We start from the raw sequence: 16102 nt of genomic DNA on the forward strand, positions 1-16102 counted from the left end.
GAGAGTGAGGGGACAGCGTGGCGAATGAGCATCGCGAGCATAAGATCAATATGTGTGCTGGGTGTTGGGGTAATCAGACACACATCTGACAGTATTGGAGGTCCGGGTGGTGGAGTATACGGTGTTGGAAAAGGTCGCATGGGAAAGTATTATAGTTTCGGCTTGACGGCGTGTGAAACGAGGCGAGGGGGAAGGAAGAAGGCAGTGGGAGTTGAGGAGTTTGTTTCTGGATGGATCCTCAACATTTTGTTGATCGGATCATGACATCAGCGAGGAGTCCCCGCCTGCTGGACTTTGACCACACCCCATATTCTTGACTATTCCTGCTCAGGTAAACCTCTTTCCCGTTCTTTAGATGAGCTAAATTCAGTGCGAACCAGGGATTCCTGGTTACAACAGCCACAAACCGCCAAACCGGTGGTTACTGGACTTATGAAAGATGTCTGCGACGTGGGTCTTAGCTGCCACCTTTCCCACTCGTCACTGCCCACGCCAAGAACGGTAACGCTATTGACGCGTTTGCCATGGCGATGGAGACTCGTATTTCTAGACACGCTACATCTGCTTCGTTTTACGTCGATAACACGTGCGCGTTGCATCTACCAATCTTATGGCTTTGTTAGATGCAGAAACCTAACTACGTTCTTCTGACCGATACCTTTTAACGTTACAACCCGCTGCTACCTTTGCGCGCACATTTTATACAAGCAGTACACAACCCGCGAGCGTATTGAAAGCTTGCTCAGAAAAATTGCCAAGTAACAAAGTAGAAACTGCGACACTGATTTCTGCATTTTAATCTTTTTTTCGGCGTTTTTTAATTTTTCTAAAAGCACCGTTACACAACTTTTGTAGTTCACGTTCATGATGACACCGGATAAGCACAGGAGAGCTGCACTGACGCAAAGCGAGAACCCCCTGTGCCGTTTGTGGCGCCTGCACCAAATGAACCAATAATGGCTTCTGCTTGGCGAAGGCCTTCGTGAAAAGGTTGATTGCGGGGAGAAATGTAAAGGAGTGACGGTGAAGGAGAGTGAAGTCAAAGGAGTGGAATGATGCTGAAAAGAGGAGGAGGGAGGCTGAAGAAGAGTGAATAGGAGGAATGGCGTGAAAAGGAGTGATGATACGCAAGCGGATGGGAGGGATGTGGTAGGGAGGCGCATGGTGATCACTGGGATGGCCGCCTGCGAGAAGGGGTGCTCCTCTCCCAGAGCTCTTTGCCAGAGCGGCGCTGGTCCGCCTCGGCAGGCGGCTCGTAGTCGGTGATAGCTGACAGAGCAGCGTCACCATCACCGCGGGAGGACAGGTTGCTTTCGCAAGTCTTTGTCGCAGGGCCATCCGCCGTCTCCCCGGCAGCGCCGACACGTGGGTGGTTGATGTCGGGCCGCGGTGGCCGGCGGTTCCGGCCCGATGACGGATTGGCGTCGGCAGCTGCAACGGCCCTCTGATGTGCCGGGGGCCGAGCGCTGTTGGCGGCAGCTGGGGCCCTGCTGCTGCTGCCGGACATTGCTTCGCGATTCCCGGCAGCTCCCCGCTGAGGACTCTGCCTGCCGGACCGGTAGTGACCTTGGGCTTGCTGCATACCTTCCTTCTGCCTGTTGTAATGTCGTCCGCGAGGCTGCGGCGGGGGTGGCGGCGAGTTCACGGGGTTGGCGACCCCAGGTGCTCCGGCTACCTTGCGGCAGCAGTAAGGTAGGGAACTGCGCTGACCGCCACCTCGGTTGCCGACGTCCAAGGCATCCATCCTCGGATTGTTCCGGCCCCACTGGTTATGACCGTTGCCATGCCGGTTGGAACGATTTCGATTTCGGCTGTCCGAATGACCAGCCCTGTGCTCCTGCTGGCCTTTTGCGTAGCTGAGGTCATGTTGGTTAATTGGTCGGATGTCTCTGCAGCGTCCATTTTGCTGTGGCGGGAGCTCATTCCTGACCTGTCTGCCACAGCCAGGAGGAGCTCGTTCTTGGGGTGGTGGTGGCGGCGGCGGCGGCGGAGGCATGTGATCAGATTCGTACCTGCGAGTACTGTGGTACTCACGCCGAGTGTAGGACCGTCTGTACTCGGGCAGCCGCCTTTGTTGGTGGCCGGTCATCGCGGCTGTGAGGTCTTGACGCTGCGGCGGCTGCTCGTGCGCCGACTGAGGGCCCGCGCTCTGCTTGGGCTGAACTTGCGGCGGAGTTGTGAAGAGCCGCGTCTTTTCCTTGGCGCCGACCATGTCGGCGGCTTCTTTCGGGTGGCCAGTGTCGTTAACCGTATCGGCGGCGTCCGCCCCTGAGATCACGACAACAGGCTCGTTCGCTTCATCATCTTCGACGTGGCTCAAAGAGGAACTTGCGCCGACGATGCCTTCCAAGTTCAGAGTCACAGTCGGCGAGCAACAAGTGGCAGCCTCGTCGTTCTCTCTTTCGCATAGAGACAGCGCGCGAGGCCGGTACGGGACGGGTGAGTACCAGCTCTCGCTGTTCACCGAGTCGTAGATGCACTTGTCCGAGACGCAGCGCCACAGGGCCGCCTTGACGATGACGTCCAACGATTCCGTAGAAGTGGCCGACCTCAGGTGGTAACGCTGGCGGGAGCGGCGTCGCCACCAGGCCGTGGAGTAGCGCTCCTGGAGCACTCGCTCAAAGGCGAGCTGCTTCTCGTGGCGCGCGTCGATTGCCACCAGCAGCGCGACCACCTGGTCCTGCTCTTCGAGCAGCACGGCGGCGTCTTCGGCTGCGCCGTCCTCCCCGCCGCCGAACTGCGAGGGACCATCTCCGTCACCCTGCGAAAACCGAAGCAAATCCCAAATACAGTCAAACGCCACGACAACGAACGCTTGTATTACGAAATAATCTGTAGAACGAAGCGTACCATGGTGGTTCTCAACCATGACTGCACCGGGAACCCCTTTTGGCCTTGCGAAAGTGGTGGGGGACCTCACAATGGGGCGTATATTGATCGGTGTCATAATGTAAAACAATTTGTACTTGAATCTACAAGTCATCTAAACACCTATATGCTGGCTTTTGTGGGTCGGTTTTTGTTTGTCTTCTCATAGCTGGCGTGGTGAACGTAAATGTAATGCGGCGAAGCCACCTTTTTGCGTTGCAAGAAAATGCTGGCAAAACTGAAAAAAAAAAATGTCGGGGAAAAGTTTTGAGGGAGGCTTCGCGGACCCGCTGGGGTCCGCGGAAGGGGGTCCGCGGACCCCCATTTGAGAACCACTGCACGGCGACCCGGCCAGATTCTATGTTTCCTGTGTACTGTGAACGCCACTACAGCGAAAAATACTACAGCGAATTTGCCTGTTTAACGAATAAATTTATGCCTTTGCAATCCCTAATTGTTTAATTATAAATACGCCTAGCCGTCCACGTGGTAATGCGCAGATGATAGGTGTGCCGACGACTGTGAGTCAAGTTTTGCCGCGGTGCTTGAGGACTCGATAAACATGTACAGTGCGTGTTGCGTGGTGTAGCATCGGCTGGGATGGCCGACGTTTACGTATTGGTGGACGACCAGGTACTGGTTTGCCGTGACCCGACAACTAACGAGGTCACTGACGAGGTCACTGGCTGACCTCGGGCCGCAGCACACCGTGGACCTCTACAGCGTCAGGTTGGCAGTGGTTTGAAGTTAAGTTTATATTAAACAACATGTACAATACACACAGGGACCTAACTATGTTGTCAAAGGGTCCCAAAGGATTGCGCATTCAGTACGTCATACTACTGTGCAGAATTTTCCGCCTATTGCAGTATGATTGTTTCTCTGAGTATTATTACCTGCTTGATAGGGGCTAGTTAAGTGCGTGACGCTTATAACGAAGTGACGTGTGAGCTAACAATTGTCACGGTACCACACGCTTCGTTATACAGGCGTTTGACTATATAAAACGTAGCGTTGCGAAATTAATCGCCACATCCGTTTTTTCTGGTTAGTGTATAGACAGTTCACGGGAACTCTCCCGCTGTCAGAAAGAAGCGCAAATGAGGTTTTACTTTTTCGTGGGACTGAGTGATGGGGTAGATACTAAAAAAATACGGCTATGCGTGCGCTTACTCCATAAATCGACAAATTAGAGCGTCAGGCTTGAGCGACGCTCGAGGACCGCGTCGCAGTGCACGGTATATATTGTAATCATTGTACAATGCAGATTGTCTTCTACGGAAGCAAATCAAGACCTGCTATCAAACTGGTCGTAACGAAAGCAAAGCAAAACTACATATCTCGGTTAAAAAAAAAAAAGGTGTCGAAAAGGGGCGAGATAACTGAAGCGGTGTTTAAAAAGGAAAAAAAAAAAAGTAAGATAACTGCTAAAAAGTTTGCCGCGCATTTTCTTTACTGCAGATGTCGCCGAAGGATGGCCGTTTCCTGCCGCCAATGCAACTTAACTGCGTTCACTCACTCACTCACTCCAGCCCGTTTCACTATTAAGGGTATATATGTCATTACACATGCCGAAAACACGACAGCTCTACATGCAAGCAACAAACACCTGACAAAGAACTTGGATACATCCAAAATTTCCTCTCGAATAGAACAGCAACAATATCAGTAGGAGATGTGCAGTCAGACACCACAACACTACCCGCTAAGGGTACCCCACAAGGGGCCGTGCTGTCACCACTCCTCTTTAACTTGGCAATACTAAACATCCCAAAAGAATTAAACAAAATACCCGCATTGAAATACACTTTATACGCGGATATTACATTGGGGATACAATGAGGCAGCGACGCTCATAGAACACACCCTTCAAAAAGGAGTAGAGGCAGTCTCAAAAGCTGCAAACTAAGCAGGATTAACCTGATCACCTTGCAAATACGCGGATATCACATTGTGGATGCAATGAGGCAGCGACGCTCAAATAGAACACACCCTTCAAAAAGGAGTAGAGGCAGTCTCAAAAGCTGCAAACTAAGCAGGATTAACCTGCTCACCTTGCAAAGAATTACTCCTGCTCCCGACCAAAAGAAAGGAGAAAACACCTCCACAGATTTCATTCCACATTCAAAAACATAAGATACCCATAGTTAAAACAATCAGAATACCAGGATTGCACATACAAGCGAATCGCTCAAACACAATACACATTATGAATATCTCAACACATGTAAACCAAACCATATGCCTCATGAAAAGAATCACCAATCGAGAGCAGGACTTAGGATCGAGACCGCACTCGCCTGATTCAAGCATTTGTAATCAGCCGAATTATCTACTCCATCCCCTACCTCCATCTAACACCCAAGAAATAAAAACAATACACTAATTAGAAAAGCATACAAAGTAGCATTGCGAATACCATCGAGTACATCTAACGCTGGACTCGATGAGCTAGGCATCTACAACAATTACGAGGAATTAATAGAAGCACACTTAACTAATCAATCAGTCCGTCTCACCAAAACTCCCACAGGTCGACATATACTAAAACAGCGCAGAATAAACCCCCCGGCAATAATAGCTGAGAGAGAGCCCATTCCAATAGATACCTACAAAAAAGATGCCCTCCAGGTCAACACACCCTCTTCGTGGATGCTGCCGAATGCCGACATAAAACAGCTGTTGTAACGAAAGGCACAGACGAACACCCAGTGCGTGCAATAAACCATCCGCACGAAAAACCCAGCAGAGGCGGAAGAGGCAGCAACAGCCGCAGCACTGACGCAGCACCGCACGCCCTCCACAATTACCTCAGATTCCAAAACCGCTATTCAAAATTTTGCCCAGGGCAAAATTTCATCCCTGGCGCTCAAAATTCTTCGGAAGAATCCCCCTCTTACCCCAGTAGGCATACTTTGGACACCGGCCCACGCGGGACAGGAAGAGAACGAAAACGCACACTCAGGCTCGAGATCTTACCTTCCGAGCTAGAGTGGCGCCCGACCCTTCCCACGGGGCAAGGTCATCCAGAGACAGTTTCCTTAACTATATTGATATTACGGAACATTACCGCCTCTGCCGCCGAAAGCTAGCACCCCCGTACTCGGGAATCACAACAGCCGAAGAGCAAGAGACTGGAGACTCTTACAAAAGAACACATACCCACACCCAACCCGTCTACACCTAATCCACCCAACACAAGTCCCATCCTCGAACTGTACCTTCTGCGCAACCCCAGCCACCCTACCTCGTATTCTGTGGGCCTGCCCCCAAAATCCCTATCCACGAATCAGTCAGCACGACAAGGAGGTACAGGCCACCGTGATCGCAAGGGCCGTTTCGGTCGTCGTAGGGCTGATTACAACGACCACCAACTTCTCACGCTAAAGGCAAGTTCCGTTTAATAAAGTCTCTCTCTCTCTCTCTCTCTCTCTCTCTCTCTCTCTCTCTCTCTCTCTCTCTCTCTCTCTCTCTCTCTCTCTCTCTCTCTCTCTCTCTGTGTGTGTGTGTCTAAGCGACTCTAGTGAGACTGAATATGGGTAGTAATCGTAAAAAAAAAACACCGTAGAAGAATTAGCGCTGCGTGAGCTTGAGTAAATGCCTCCAACTTTATGGCCCGGATTAAAAAAAAACAGTTCTTTTTCAAGCCACCAAATGGGAAGTACAACAGTTAAGTGTCGATACAAATGCCCTGTAGTCGATCCTGGGAACGTGAGAAAGAGGAAGGAGCACACGAGCCACTAAATAAGCTACGCTATACACTAAAGCTACGCTGTTTTATTCAGTGACACCAGGTACAAGCACCCGATTACCACAGCAGCGATCGATCAGCCACGTACGGGGGTTCATACACCCCCCCCCCCTCCCCCCTAGCGCCCTTCCCCCGCTTTACAACTCGCCTTTACACTGTCTGCTGCTGTCTCGCCCACCTCCTTTCGCCTGTAACTGGACCACGCTCGCCACGCGCGCCGATGCCGCCTAGCAGCAAGCACTCCACTTGGCTACTTCAACGGCGTCCCTTCTCTACCACGCCCAGCCGAATAATAAGACTTGCCAACACTGCTCTTACTCCTCCCATCATAGCCAAATGAATTCACCCTTGAAGTCACCACCCCACGTTGTCCGCACTGTTCAGCGACTTCTATCGTGGACCTTAGCCATTTAGTTTGGCACTGCGCTACATTCCCAGACCATCGATATATTCTCAAAAATGCACTCCCGAAAGGTTCTTCACCAGATACTAGAGAGTTTTAGCAGTCCATTCGTTACGTTCGTTACGTTGCTACCGGGTTTACCGGGACCCGACTGCGCATGCGCGCGTACGTACCGGGTTCTTTCCGTAGAGTGAGACGGAAAACGTGTTTTAGCACTCCGTAGCGTCGTACCGTTCGTTCCGTGTGACGGCTGATTAGCCGAGTAGTTGCAAAAATCCACACGCTAAAAATACGTAAATAAACAACGCAGTTTCCCCTAAAGCATTGCAAATCTAAAATAAATCGCGCTCGGCCGGACGCATTGTGAGGCAGGGGCTGCGGTGGCGGCGACGGCACCAGAGCGAGCGCAGGTGACGACATGGTCGCGCGCCGTTCACGTGGAGGAATGGCCTTGGCCTTGCCCGATTGAAGCGCTAGACACATGTACGATTGATACACGCGATTCGTATGCGACTGATCGTTACGACTGTCACCACGACTAGTCGTACGCGTGAATTTGAGACACATGGCCCGATGCGGGTGTGCGATGCCTCGTCGGCGCCGCTCCGCCCACTGTTTTTGCTCCATGGTCAACTACGACGATCGCTGAGCTGAATTTGTAGATTCCGCGCTTTTGTACGCAAGAAATGGATAAAGCAGGCAATCGTGAAGCGTTTTCTGCATCGGAAACAGTCCGCGCACACGCCGGTCGCGCCTGCCAGCTCGGCACACTCAGCGGCTCGAACCGGCGCATACCACGGTAGCAACCGCTTGTCGCTGCTCTTCCGAATCAATCTGATCATTAAAACGAAGTTCCACCTGCGAGAAAGTAGGTGTTAGTGTGGTGAAAAATTGTGCTAGGGATTGTTCTCAGGGCTTATTTTAAAAGCGGCGATCAGATATATCTGCCGCGATGCAAGCCTATGCTGACCGGACGTGGATGCCGCGGCGCGCGGTGCGGCGCGCGGCCGAGAGATGGCGATACCTGCCTCGGAAGCATCGAAACAGGCTACGCAGATGTCTCGGTCACCGATCGCTCACGGCAGTTGTAGCTCAAATAAAGTTTCACATGCGAGAAAGGGGATGATAGTGAGGTGAAACGTTGTGTTACGGAGTGTCATTCGCAGTTGCACAGATAGCGGCGATCGCCAGGACGCTAAGCCTAAAGTTCTCAACACCCGAGCAAGCCGGTTGCGTGCTCCGGATACGGTAACACGGAAGCAGAGCGCCGGGATAGACGCCGGCCGCGTACGGAACAAATGGCGCATGCGCAGTCGGGTCCCGGTAAACCCGGTAGCAACGTAACGAACGTAACGAACGTACTGCTAAAACTCGCCGCGTTAGGCACTTTTGCCCTTGAGAGCGGTCTGGCTCGAGTAAAGTGAGCCGGGGCCTACAACCCACTCGGCTCCTCAAACTGGTCAACTAGATCCTCAATTGGAAGCTGCCGGCATGACCCTTGAATATTCAAGTGTTATTCCTCCCTCCTTGCTATACCCATTTTCCCCCACTGGCCAACCGGCAATAAAAGACTACTGCTACTTCCGTGGTCCCACGCTCAGGCAGAGCTGTTTCGGCCGAATTGCTGACACCGAAAGATACCTGTCCGTTGTTTCCAGAGCCTTCGCCTTCGTAGTCATCACCATCATCTTGTTCCCAGCCATGCTGGTGGTGGTAGGGCTGCAAGATGTTCTGGTTCTGCTGCTGCTGGTAGCCGGCGGCCTGGTCGCCCGACTGGTGGCCGCCACCAGGCTCATCGGCGCACATCACGGCCATCTGCCTGGCCGACGCGAAGGGCATTTTCTGCCGCTGGAACCGCCAAGGCACGAAGGACCACACCTGCGGCATCACCTGACAAGCCTCAAAAAGTCGTGAGGGGAAGAGACGTTCTTGGCGCGACGGTATAGGTCTAGCTCAGCGACACCAATGCGTCAGTATACGCGAGGAATGCCTAAGAGCTCACACGTGACGATGCACTTTGATGCACTGAACGTGACACGCGAGCCAAGGACATTGCACAGAGAGAGAGAGAGAGATTAACTTTATTTAGAATCCACTTCGAAAGGAGGATGTAACTTCTCTTCCTCAGGTGGCGGCAAGGAGCCCATGGGCCCCAGCGGCACACTCGGTCAGCTGGATCCCTATTGCACATTGCACATTTTTTGGTCGGCATAATTGAAGAACTGATTGTCGAGCTAGTTAAATGCGACCACACGGCATCATTTCAGTAAGCGAAGAAAAACAAAGGCACCCTGCCGTTATAAAAACGATCACGCACAGTATTAAATTTGCTGAGCACACCGAGAGCTGTCATTACAAGTCGATCTGCCTTTGGACATAGAATAGAATTCGGGGAACAGCAGGCTCAGGTAATTCTCATATGGGGTACCCTTGCATTGACTAGATCCCTTCGTAATCAGGTGGTTTCAATTGAACCCGCCGCGGTGGCTCAGTGGCTAAGGCATTGCGCTGCTGAGCACGAGGTCGCGGGTTCGATTCCCGGCCGCGGCGGCCGCTTTTCTGATGGAGGCGAAAAGCAAAAACGCCCGTGTGTACGAGATTTCGGCGCACGTTAAAGATCCCCAGGTGGTCAAAATTAATCCGGAGCCCTCCACTACGGCGCGCCTCATCGCCTGCGTTGCGTCGGCGCGTTAAACCATACAATTAAATTAATTAATTCGTTTCAATTGACGCCATCCCAGAAGTTCCTCTAGCGCATAGAGAACGAAACCAAAACTGCTTGTTTTTTGGGCGATTGTCCTTTAATGATGCCTATTGAGATGGACGTCACTGTTCTTTCATTTTAATAGAGCTACACCCTACAAAAAAGAAAAAGCTCCAGTGAAGTCGAAATTACGACACTGAGGGTGAAAAAAAAAAAAAAAAATGGTGGTCTCAGTTTTATTCACAAACTTGTGAATCTCTAAATATGTGCACTACGAAGCTCATTTTTTGTTTGTAGGTTCATGTAGTCAACTTTCAGGAAAATGTGCAAGAGTGATGTCTGCTCTACTTAAATTTTTAATTGCTAAATGTCTTAATTTCATCATTAACTGTTATTACTTTTACTTCCAGCTGTTTTTTTTTGTTTGTGGGCTTGGAACCCCTAAAATTTAGGAAAACACAGAAAATACTGTTTGCTTGAAGAAAAAAAAAATCAGGGCTGAAAGGGTTAGGATCAGTGCATTACCACGTGCCAAGCTAGCTCAGCTCGTTGTCAGCAGCGCATTACGAGTTAGAGGGCCTCCCCGATTATCAGTCCCGTACCGTCTGCGGGCTGCACCGGACACGATCCGGCGCTCGATTTTCCCATGTATTTCTGTGGCACTTCCAGTCCGAAGGCAGTCCTCGGGCGGCCCTCGGCCCGTCCAGGACTGCTAAATCGAGGAGGCCCAGGGTCAGTGCGTGCGGCACTGACGTCATAGCGTTGAAAAGGTGAACTGGACAGCACGCAAATAGAACAAATGCACGCCAGTCAGGGATAACTGATTTAGGGAAGCTTAGGTGTTAAGTGTCGTCAGTCCGCCGTTGAAGTAACAAGCGTCACAAGACAGAGAACGAAAGTGGATAAAGTGAAACGCGATGTAGCAGCGAAGTCTGATAAGCATTGCATGGGTAAGCCATGATGCTTTCTTCTTCAAAGCACGGAAGCAGAATTAAGTGCTCTTAACACCCTTTTTAAAGTACCCGGAAGTACAGGCATTCGCGCAGAGGGGGTTAAGGGTGCCATGCAAGCCCCCTCCTCCCCTATTTGGGAATGGCGCAATCTGGGATGACTAGAAAAACAGTTTTAGCCATCTCATATACCTGAACAAATGTCTCCATGCTTGCAAACTTCATCTTCCACCCGCATACTGTAACACTATTTTAGCCCGTGCTGAATTTACGCAAATTTCTCCATATGAAATATTCGCGAACGTTTGCGGCACGCGACGATATTACATTTTAATAGCAAAATTAAGCTCCAATAGCTAACTACGCTCGCGGTATTTGTTGCCCGTGCTCTACAAGACCGAATTTGCTGGAAGAAAACACGCACGTTTGCCGCCAGAACGCGCGGAATGAAAGTGTCACGGCACAGGTGCTGCAGCAATAAAGGAGGATTCAGCGTCTAAAGGTCCAGCGAGCCTTGGAATGATAGTATTCACTTTTCAAATCTGGAAACTTTTCAAAAACCGTCTTTTCATCGATTCCTTTTCCTCATCTGTCCGAAACAACAGAAATTTGGCGATGCCCTCAGCAGCATAGACTCAGCACCAGGACATGCAGGGTGTTACATTGATAAATGGAACATTTTCCTGAGCGTATCGCTGCTCCGCTCGCGCTCAAACTTCACACGGTGGTCGCATTTTGTGGTCTATTTTCTTTGGCACTGGGAACAACGACAGTAGATACCTGTTTATTCTGCAAATACATAATATCGATTTTCGACTATGGCAAAATGGCGGCCATTATGACGGGCAAGTTGTAGTACTGAAGTTGTAGTACCGTATGGGAGCCTGATCCGTCCTGTGGGATGGTGAGTCCAGGTAGGCTCAAAGGGCAACTGCCCTCAAAATTTCAACCTCCTGAAAAAGTTATTTCTGCATAGTCAGCCTAAAAAGACTGCATGCATGCTTAGGCAAAAATGACTAAAAGTTCGTCTTCTGGGGGACTACTTGACTTTTCCCCAAACCCTTTCGGGACTAAATGTGAGCGGACGAACGGTTAGTCCGCGACCCGGTTGGTCAGTTCCGATACTCCCCAGGGATGGACAACTATACTTGAATCGAAGGAGCGAACAAAAGAGCGCCAGCCGCCGATGCTGCTCGAATGCAATTATTTATTCTCATAGCGGTTCAGATGATTGTGTGAACGTTAATTCTAATCAACCTTTAAGGAGTGCTCCAGCTAACTCGAGAAGATATATCCCATACGCTGCTAAAAGAATCAATTGAGCAGAAGTTAGTTTTTATAGCTTTAGAGTAATTGGCGAAATTTTGTGATTTCTGTGCCAGTCTTCACACGCCATTAATCATACGATGGTATTCTGTGCCACGAACAAACGGATTGGCCTTATAGATTTACATACTCACAATCACACCTTGTTTGTTTTGTGGTCGAACTATTTTGAGAAGGTTCACGAAAGCCACCCGGTACGGCACGTTCATGTGCAACGCTTTATATTGACGCAAAAGTGAGGCCTGTATTTATTTTATTAACGTAGTGTAAAGTTTGGCACAACACACTTGAATCTATATCGCTATCGGCTTAATTTTCACAAAACATGCGTGTCTTGAATAAAATAGTGGGGCCTTCAGACTCGGTGGATTGTTCGTCTAGTTGGACATTCAGGCTCGATTGGACCTTCAGACTCGGTGGATCTTACGTCTCGTTGGACATCCAGGCTCGATTGGACCTTTCGTCTCGTTGGCCATTCAGGACACAAGCGATACAGGGGCCTCCTTAAAGGTTTGTTGGGGAAGGGAAAGGGGGGGGGAGAAAAAGCTGGCTTCATTGCGCTAAAACCTTGTCTATTACAGCAAAGCTGTATGCCTGTGCACCAAAATGGTTTCATCGCCGCGGGCAATGATTTCGTGGGCAAAAACGCCAAGGCCTAAAGCCCGTTCTACATGGTGCGAATTCGCATTATGTATAATAAAACATGCTTAAGACGCCGAACGCATGCGTCAGGCTAATCAGGCATACAGCATATAGCTCGGAAATATTTAGGAGAATCACAAAACAAGCATTGAAAGCGCATTATGGATGATAAGGCGGTTTGCTTCGGAATGCTTAAAAATGTTTGCTTCGGAATCAGTAGACAGTTTTCAGAATTTGTGCACATTTTTTTTTCTACGAGCGCCTTTTTCGAAATACGCGCTGACAGTTTGTGCAATCCGCTGTTTAAACGCCGGGGTTTTACCCTCATGGGGTGCATTACATTGAACTAGAAGGGCGCACAAAGCCTTCACACCAAGTGAACTAGACTTCCTGCGCTCTCGGGTAACAGGATCGATATCCACCGTTGGTGTCGTACATGATGCTGGATCGCGCCCGGCCAGGCTCCGCTGTCCCCTGCCACGTGCAAAGGGAGCGCGACACAAAGGAAAGGAAAGGAAAGGAAAGAAAAAAAAGAAAAAAAAAATTCCCTCCATGGAGCGTAGAGGGTCTGCCAAGTATTACTCCGCACAGTTCTTGTAGCGAGGTAGAGTTGCGCGACCCCTTTCCACGCACCGCCCCGGCGACACCGGCGGGGAATCCTGTGTCGTGCAGAAAAGCCCCCTGCAGTGCCGCACCGCTGCCGCCAACTAGGGTGCCTCGATGCCAGCGCCTCCGAATCAAAGCACCCTACCGCCAACGTCCACGCTGCGCCCCGCGTGGATGGTCGCTGCCGACCGAAGCGTCACCGGCCACGCTGCGGTCGCCGTTCGAAGAGCAGCGGTGCGGTTCCTGCGACGGGTGGCTTTCCCGCACCAATTCAGATTGCAATATGGCGGACAGTCGCGGAGCTCTAGCCACCCACAGCAACTCTAATGACGAGAGGACGCCCCCGTCCCCCTCCTGGCAGCTACTCGCAACGGACGCGCACAGCCTCCTCTCAATAACAATAAAAGGCGTTTAGTTATCCTTGTATATCACACCTAAAGCTGCAACTTCCCCTCTTCTCTGTCAACGCTCCAATGCTGCCATCGTTGTGACGTTATCACAGACGCTACGCTGTTTCCAAGTGTGCGACGTTGCCTTGCCCATGTGAATACGTATTTGGACGAGGGGAATAACGGGGGGAAATGTACCGTTATACTGCTTCAGTCATCAGTAAAAAGTCATCGTCGGGCGGAGTAGAAATATGAATGGAAGCTCGCTCAGCTTTGCCAACGCTATACTCCGCGGTTGCCGTAATCAGAAGTTTCACGGTGAGCCACCGCAGTGGGGAAACTCGGGCATTATCGCTGGTAACAAAGGCCGCGGATTAGGTTAACTGCCGCAGCTTAATTCTAACGGTAAATATGAATTTAAAAAATCAGAAATAGAAATAAAGAGAAAATAAACGCTACTCGCATGATATTCCAGCGCTCCCTATAAGGACCGCACGCCTAAATCATTCCGCAGTCCTTCACCCCTGCCACGTTCGATTCTAAGCCAGCGCCATGACATTGTCCAAGCGGCTGCCAGAAAAAGGCATACTGCGTCACCTGGTGAAAGACGAATGGCTCGCCGACCGGGCCGCGGAGGTAGGGGTCCTCGCCGCGATGCTGCCAATGGAATGGTCCCATGACCGCAGGTCCGCCCGTCGGGTGCATCGCGGCGGGATAGTAGGCGCCCGCCATGACAGCGTTCGCCGAGCCGGACGCCGGCCTGTGCTTGTGCCGCTGCTGGTGGTGCGGCTCTTGCGAGGAGGAGCCCCTGTCGCCCCCGCCGCGACGCGCAGCGTGACCGTGCTGCTGCACCGCCCACAACTCGGCGTCGGTGACCGCCACCACCCTGGGTCCTCCTCCAGGATAGGCGTAGCAGTCGGACGAGGGCAGCTTGATGGTCCACTGGCTGCCGCGCGGCCCCGGCGACTGCTGCATGGCCCTCCTCGGCCAAGATGAGCTCGTGCACCACGCGCTCGTGCCCCGTGCGCTCGCCCGTGGCTTCGAGCGACCAATGAGGACGCTGCGTCTTCCTCTTCCTTTGTCTGCGTGAAGCGGCGGCATTTCTTTCTTTCTTTTTATCTCCCGGGTTTAAGATCCGTTGGTGTCCTTCCATGCGGTGTTGCTGGCACGTGCACGCGCAGTGATGAGCAGTTTTGACACGACGCTGCGCGTTTTTATTTTGTATTTTCAGCTTGATGAAGCGATCTTTCGCGATTTTGTGTCTTCTTGGTTTTGGCCTGATCATATCACGATGCATGGCACGCGGCATCGAAGAAACGCCGCGGAATTACCGACGGGTTAGTTTGCTTTATTCCTCCCCACCCTCGTTTTTTTTTTTTTCGTGGCTGTTTGCCTCCGTTGGTTGGGATTTTCGTGACCTGAGATAAAGAAAAACCAAAAATGAAGTCATCGAGAGAACGAATGGGACGCAGCCGCTGGCGCACCGCTCGAGGTCAAGGAGGACGCGTCCCCATTGGCTTACCATGGGAGGTACACGTGAACGCTTGAAAGACGAAGTCTTGCGCACCGCTGGCCGGCAACTCAGTAGCAGCTGTAGCACGAAGAATAAACGGGAGACGAAGAGCATAGAACGAGCACGTCGGCACCTCACAGGTAGTCCGGTTGTGGTCGACGCCGCTGGTTGCCTGCCGTGCCGGGTAACCTGCAAGGGCGTTTACAACCCACTACTACAGTTGCTAAGAATTGCGTGCTGCTTAACGTTGCTAATTAGTAAAAGCTGTTTAACGTGTGTAATTGTCCTTGTGTATAATTCTGAATGGCATTATTCAAAAAAAAAAAAAAATCACTGGCCATCTATATACTTCTGAGTGCAGGTGGTGGTGGTTAGTTTGGTCAGGTGGTGCTAGCCTTGCATGATATGCTGGAAATTACTCCACCCCGAGTGACACCTGATGCGTCAAATATATGCCTCCTTCACCGTGAGTCCGCGAGTTGTGCGTCCCACAGAAAGCTGATAAGGAGGCATGCGATATCTACTTGCGAAGTTTCCAATGCCTTACTTGAAAGAGGGCATCGTCCAAGCGGTGTTTGGGGCTGTTAACTTGCTCATCACCAATAACTGTGTTACCCGCTTTGCAGCATACTGTCGGCAGCACATTACATGGTGTTCCACATCTCCTACCACCCCACATGACGTGCACAGAGGCGATGATGGCTACTTGATTGCATTCGATTGACCGAAAGTGTTTATCTGATTAGCCGTTTTGCAGGCCTTGGTCAATCCCTTGGAGTAGGTCTGTGTTACTCTGCCCATATTTGAAACCGAGTACACGCATGTTGGAATTAATGTGCCGCCATCTGATTAAGCCATAAGGTGCGACTTTTATGTACTGTAGACGTTTATTGCGCGATATAGCTCGCGCACTCCGATCTACCGGGCAGCCGCAGGGTGAAGCTAAGGGC

The 16102-nt window shown here is 51.1% G+C and overlaps 2 protein-coding genes across 2 annotated transcripts in view; one reads left to right on the plus strand and one right to left on the minus strand.

The window, feature by feature from the left end:
• Positions 1-16102, plus strand: part of LOC144174532 (uncharacterized) — a 598699-nt gene that overhangs the window by 216548 nt on the left and 366049 nt on the right. The gene's annotated exons all lie outside the window — the stretch shown is intronic.
• On the minus strand, positions 793-14703 carry LOC144173277 (uncharacterized). Its single transcript, XM_077701764.1, has 3 exons — positions 14237-14703; positions 8664-8912; positions 793-2761 (listed from the first exon to the last, which is right to left on the minus strand). Exons 1-3 carry the CDS (start codon positions 14612-14614, stop codon positions 1169-1171), a joined length of 2220 nt encoding a protein of 739 aa, XP_077557890.1. The 5' UTR covers positions 14615-14703; the 3' UTR covers positions 793-1168.

This window comes from Haemaphysalis longicornis, unplaced genomic scaffold (assembly GCF_048455015.1).
Source record: "Haemaphysalis longicornis isolate Haplotype H1 unplaced genomic scaffold, Haemaphysalis longicornis Haplotype H1 scaffold_3, whole genome shotgun sequence".
Classification (NCBI taxonomy): Eukaryota; Metazoa; Arthropoda; class Arachnida; order Ixodida; family Ixodidae; genus Haemaphysalis; species Haemaphysalis longicornis.

Excerpts from the sequence above, each read along its gene's own strand:
- LOC144173277 (XM_077701764.1), bottom strand. The coding sequence starts at position 14,614 with ATGCAGCAGTCGCCGGGGCCGCGCGGCAGCCAGTGGACCATCAAGCTG. Across the intron at positions 8,913-14,236 it reads AGCCATTCGTCTTTCACCAG|GTGATGCCGCAGGTGTGGTC; the intron begins GTGACGCAGTAT and ends GAGGCTTGTCAG. Across the intron at positions 2,762-8,663 it reads GCTCTGGAAACAACGGACAG|GGTGACGGAGATGGTCCCTC; the intron begins GTATCTTTCGGT and ends CGGTTTTCGCAG.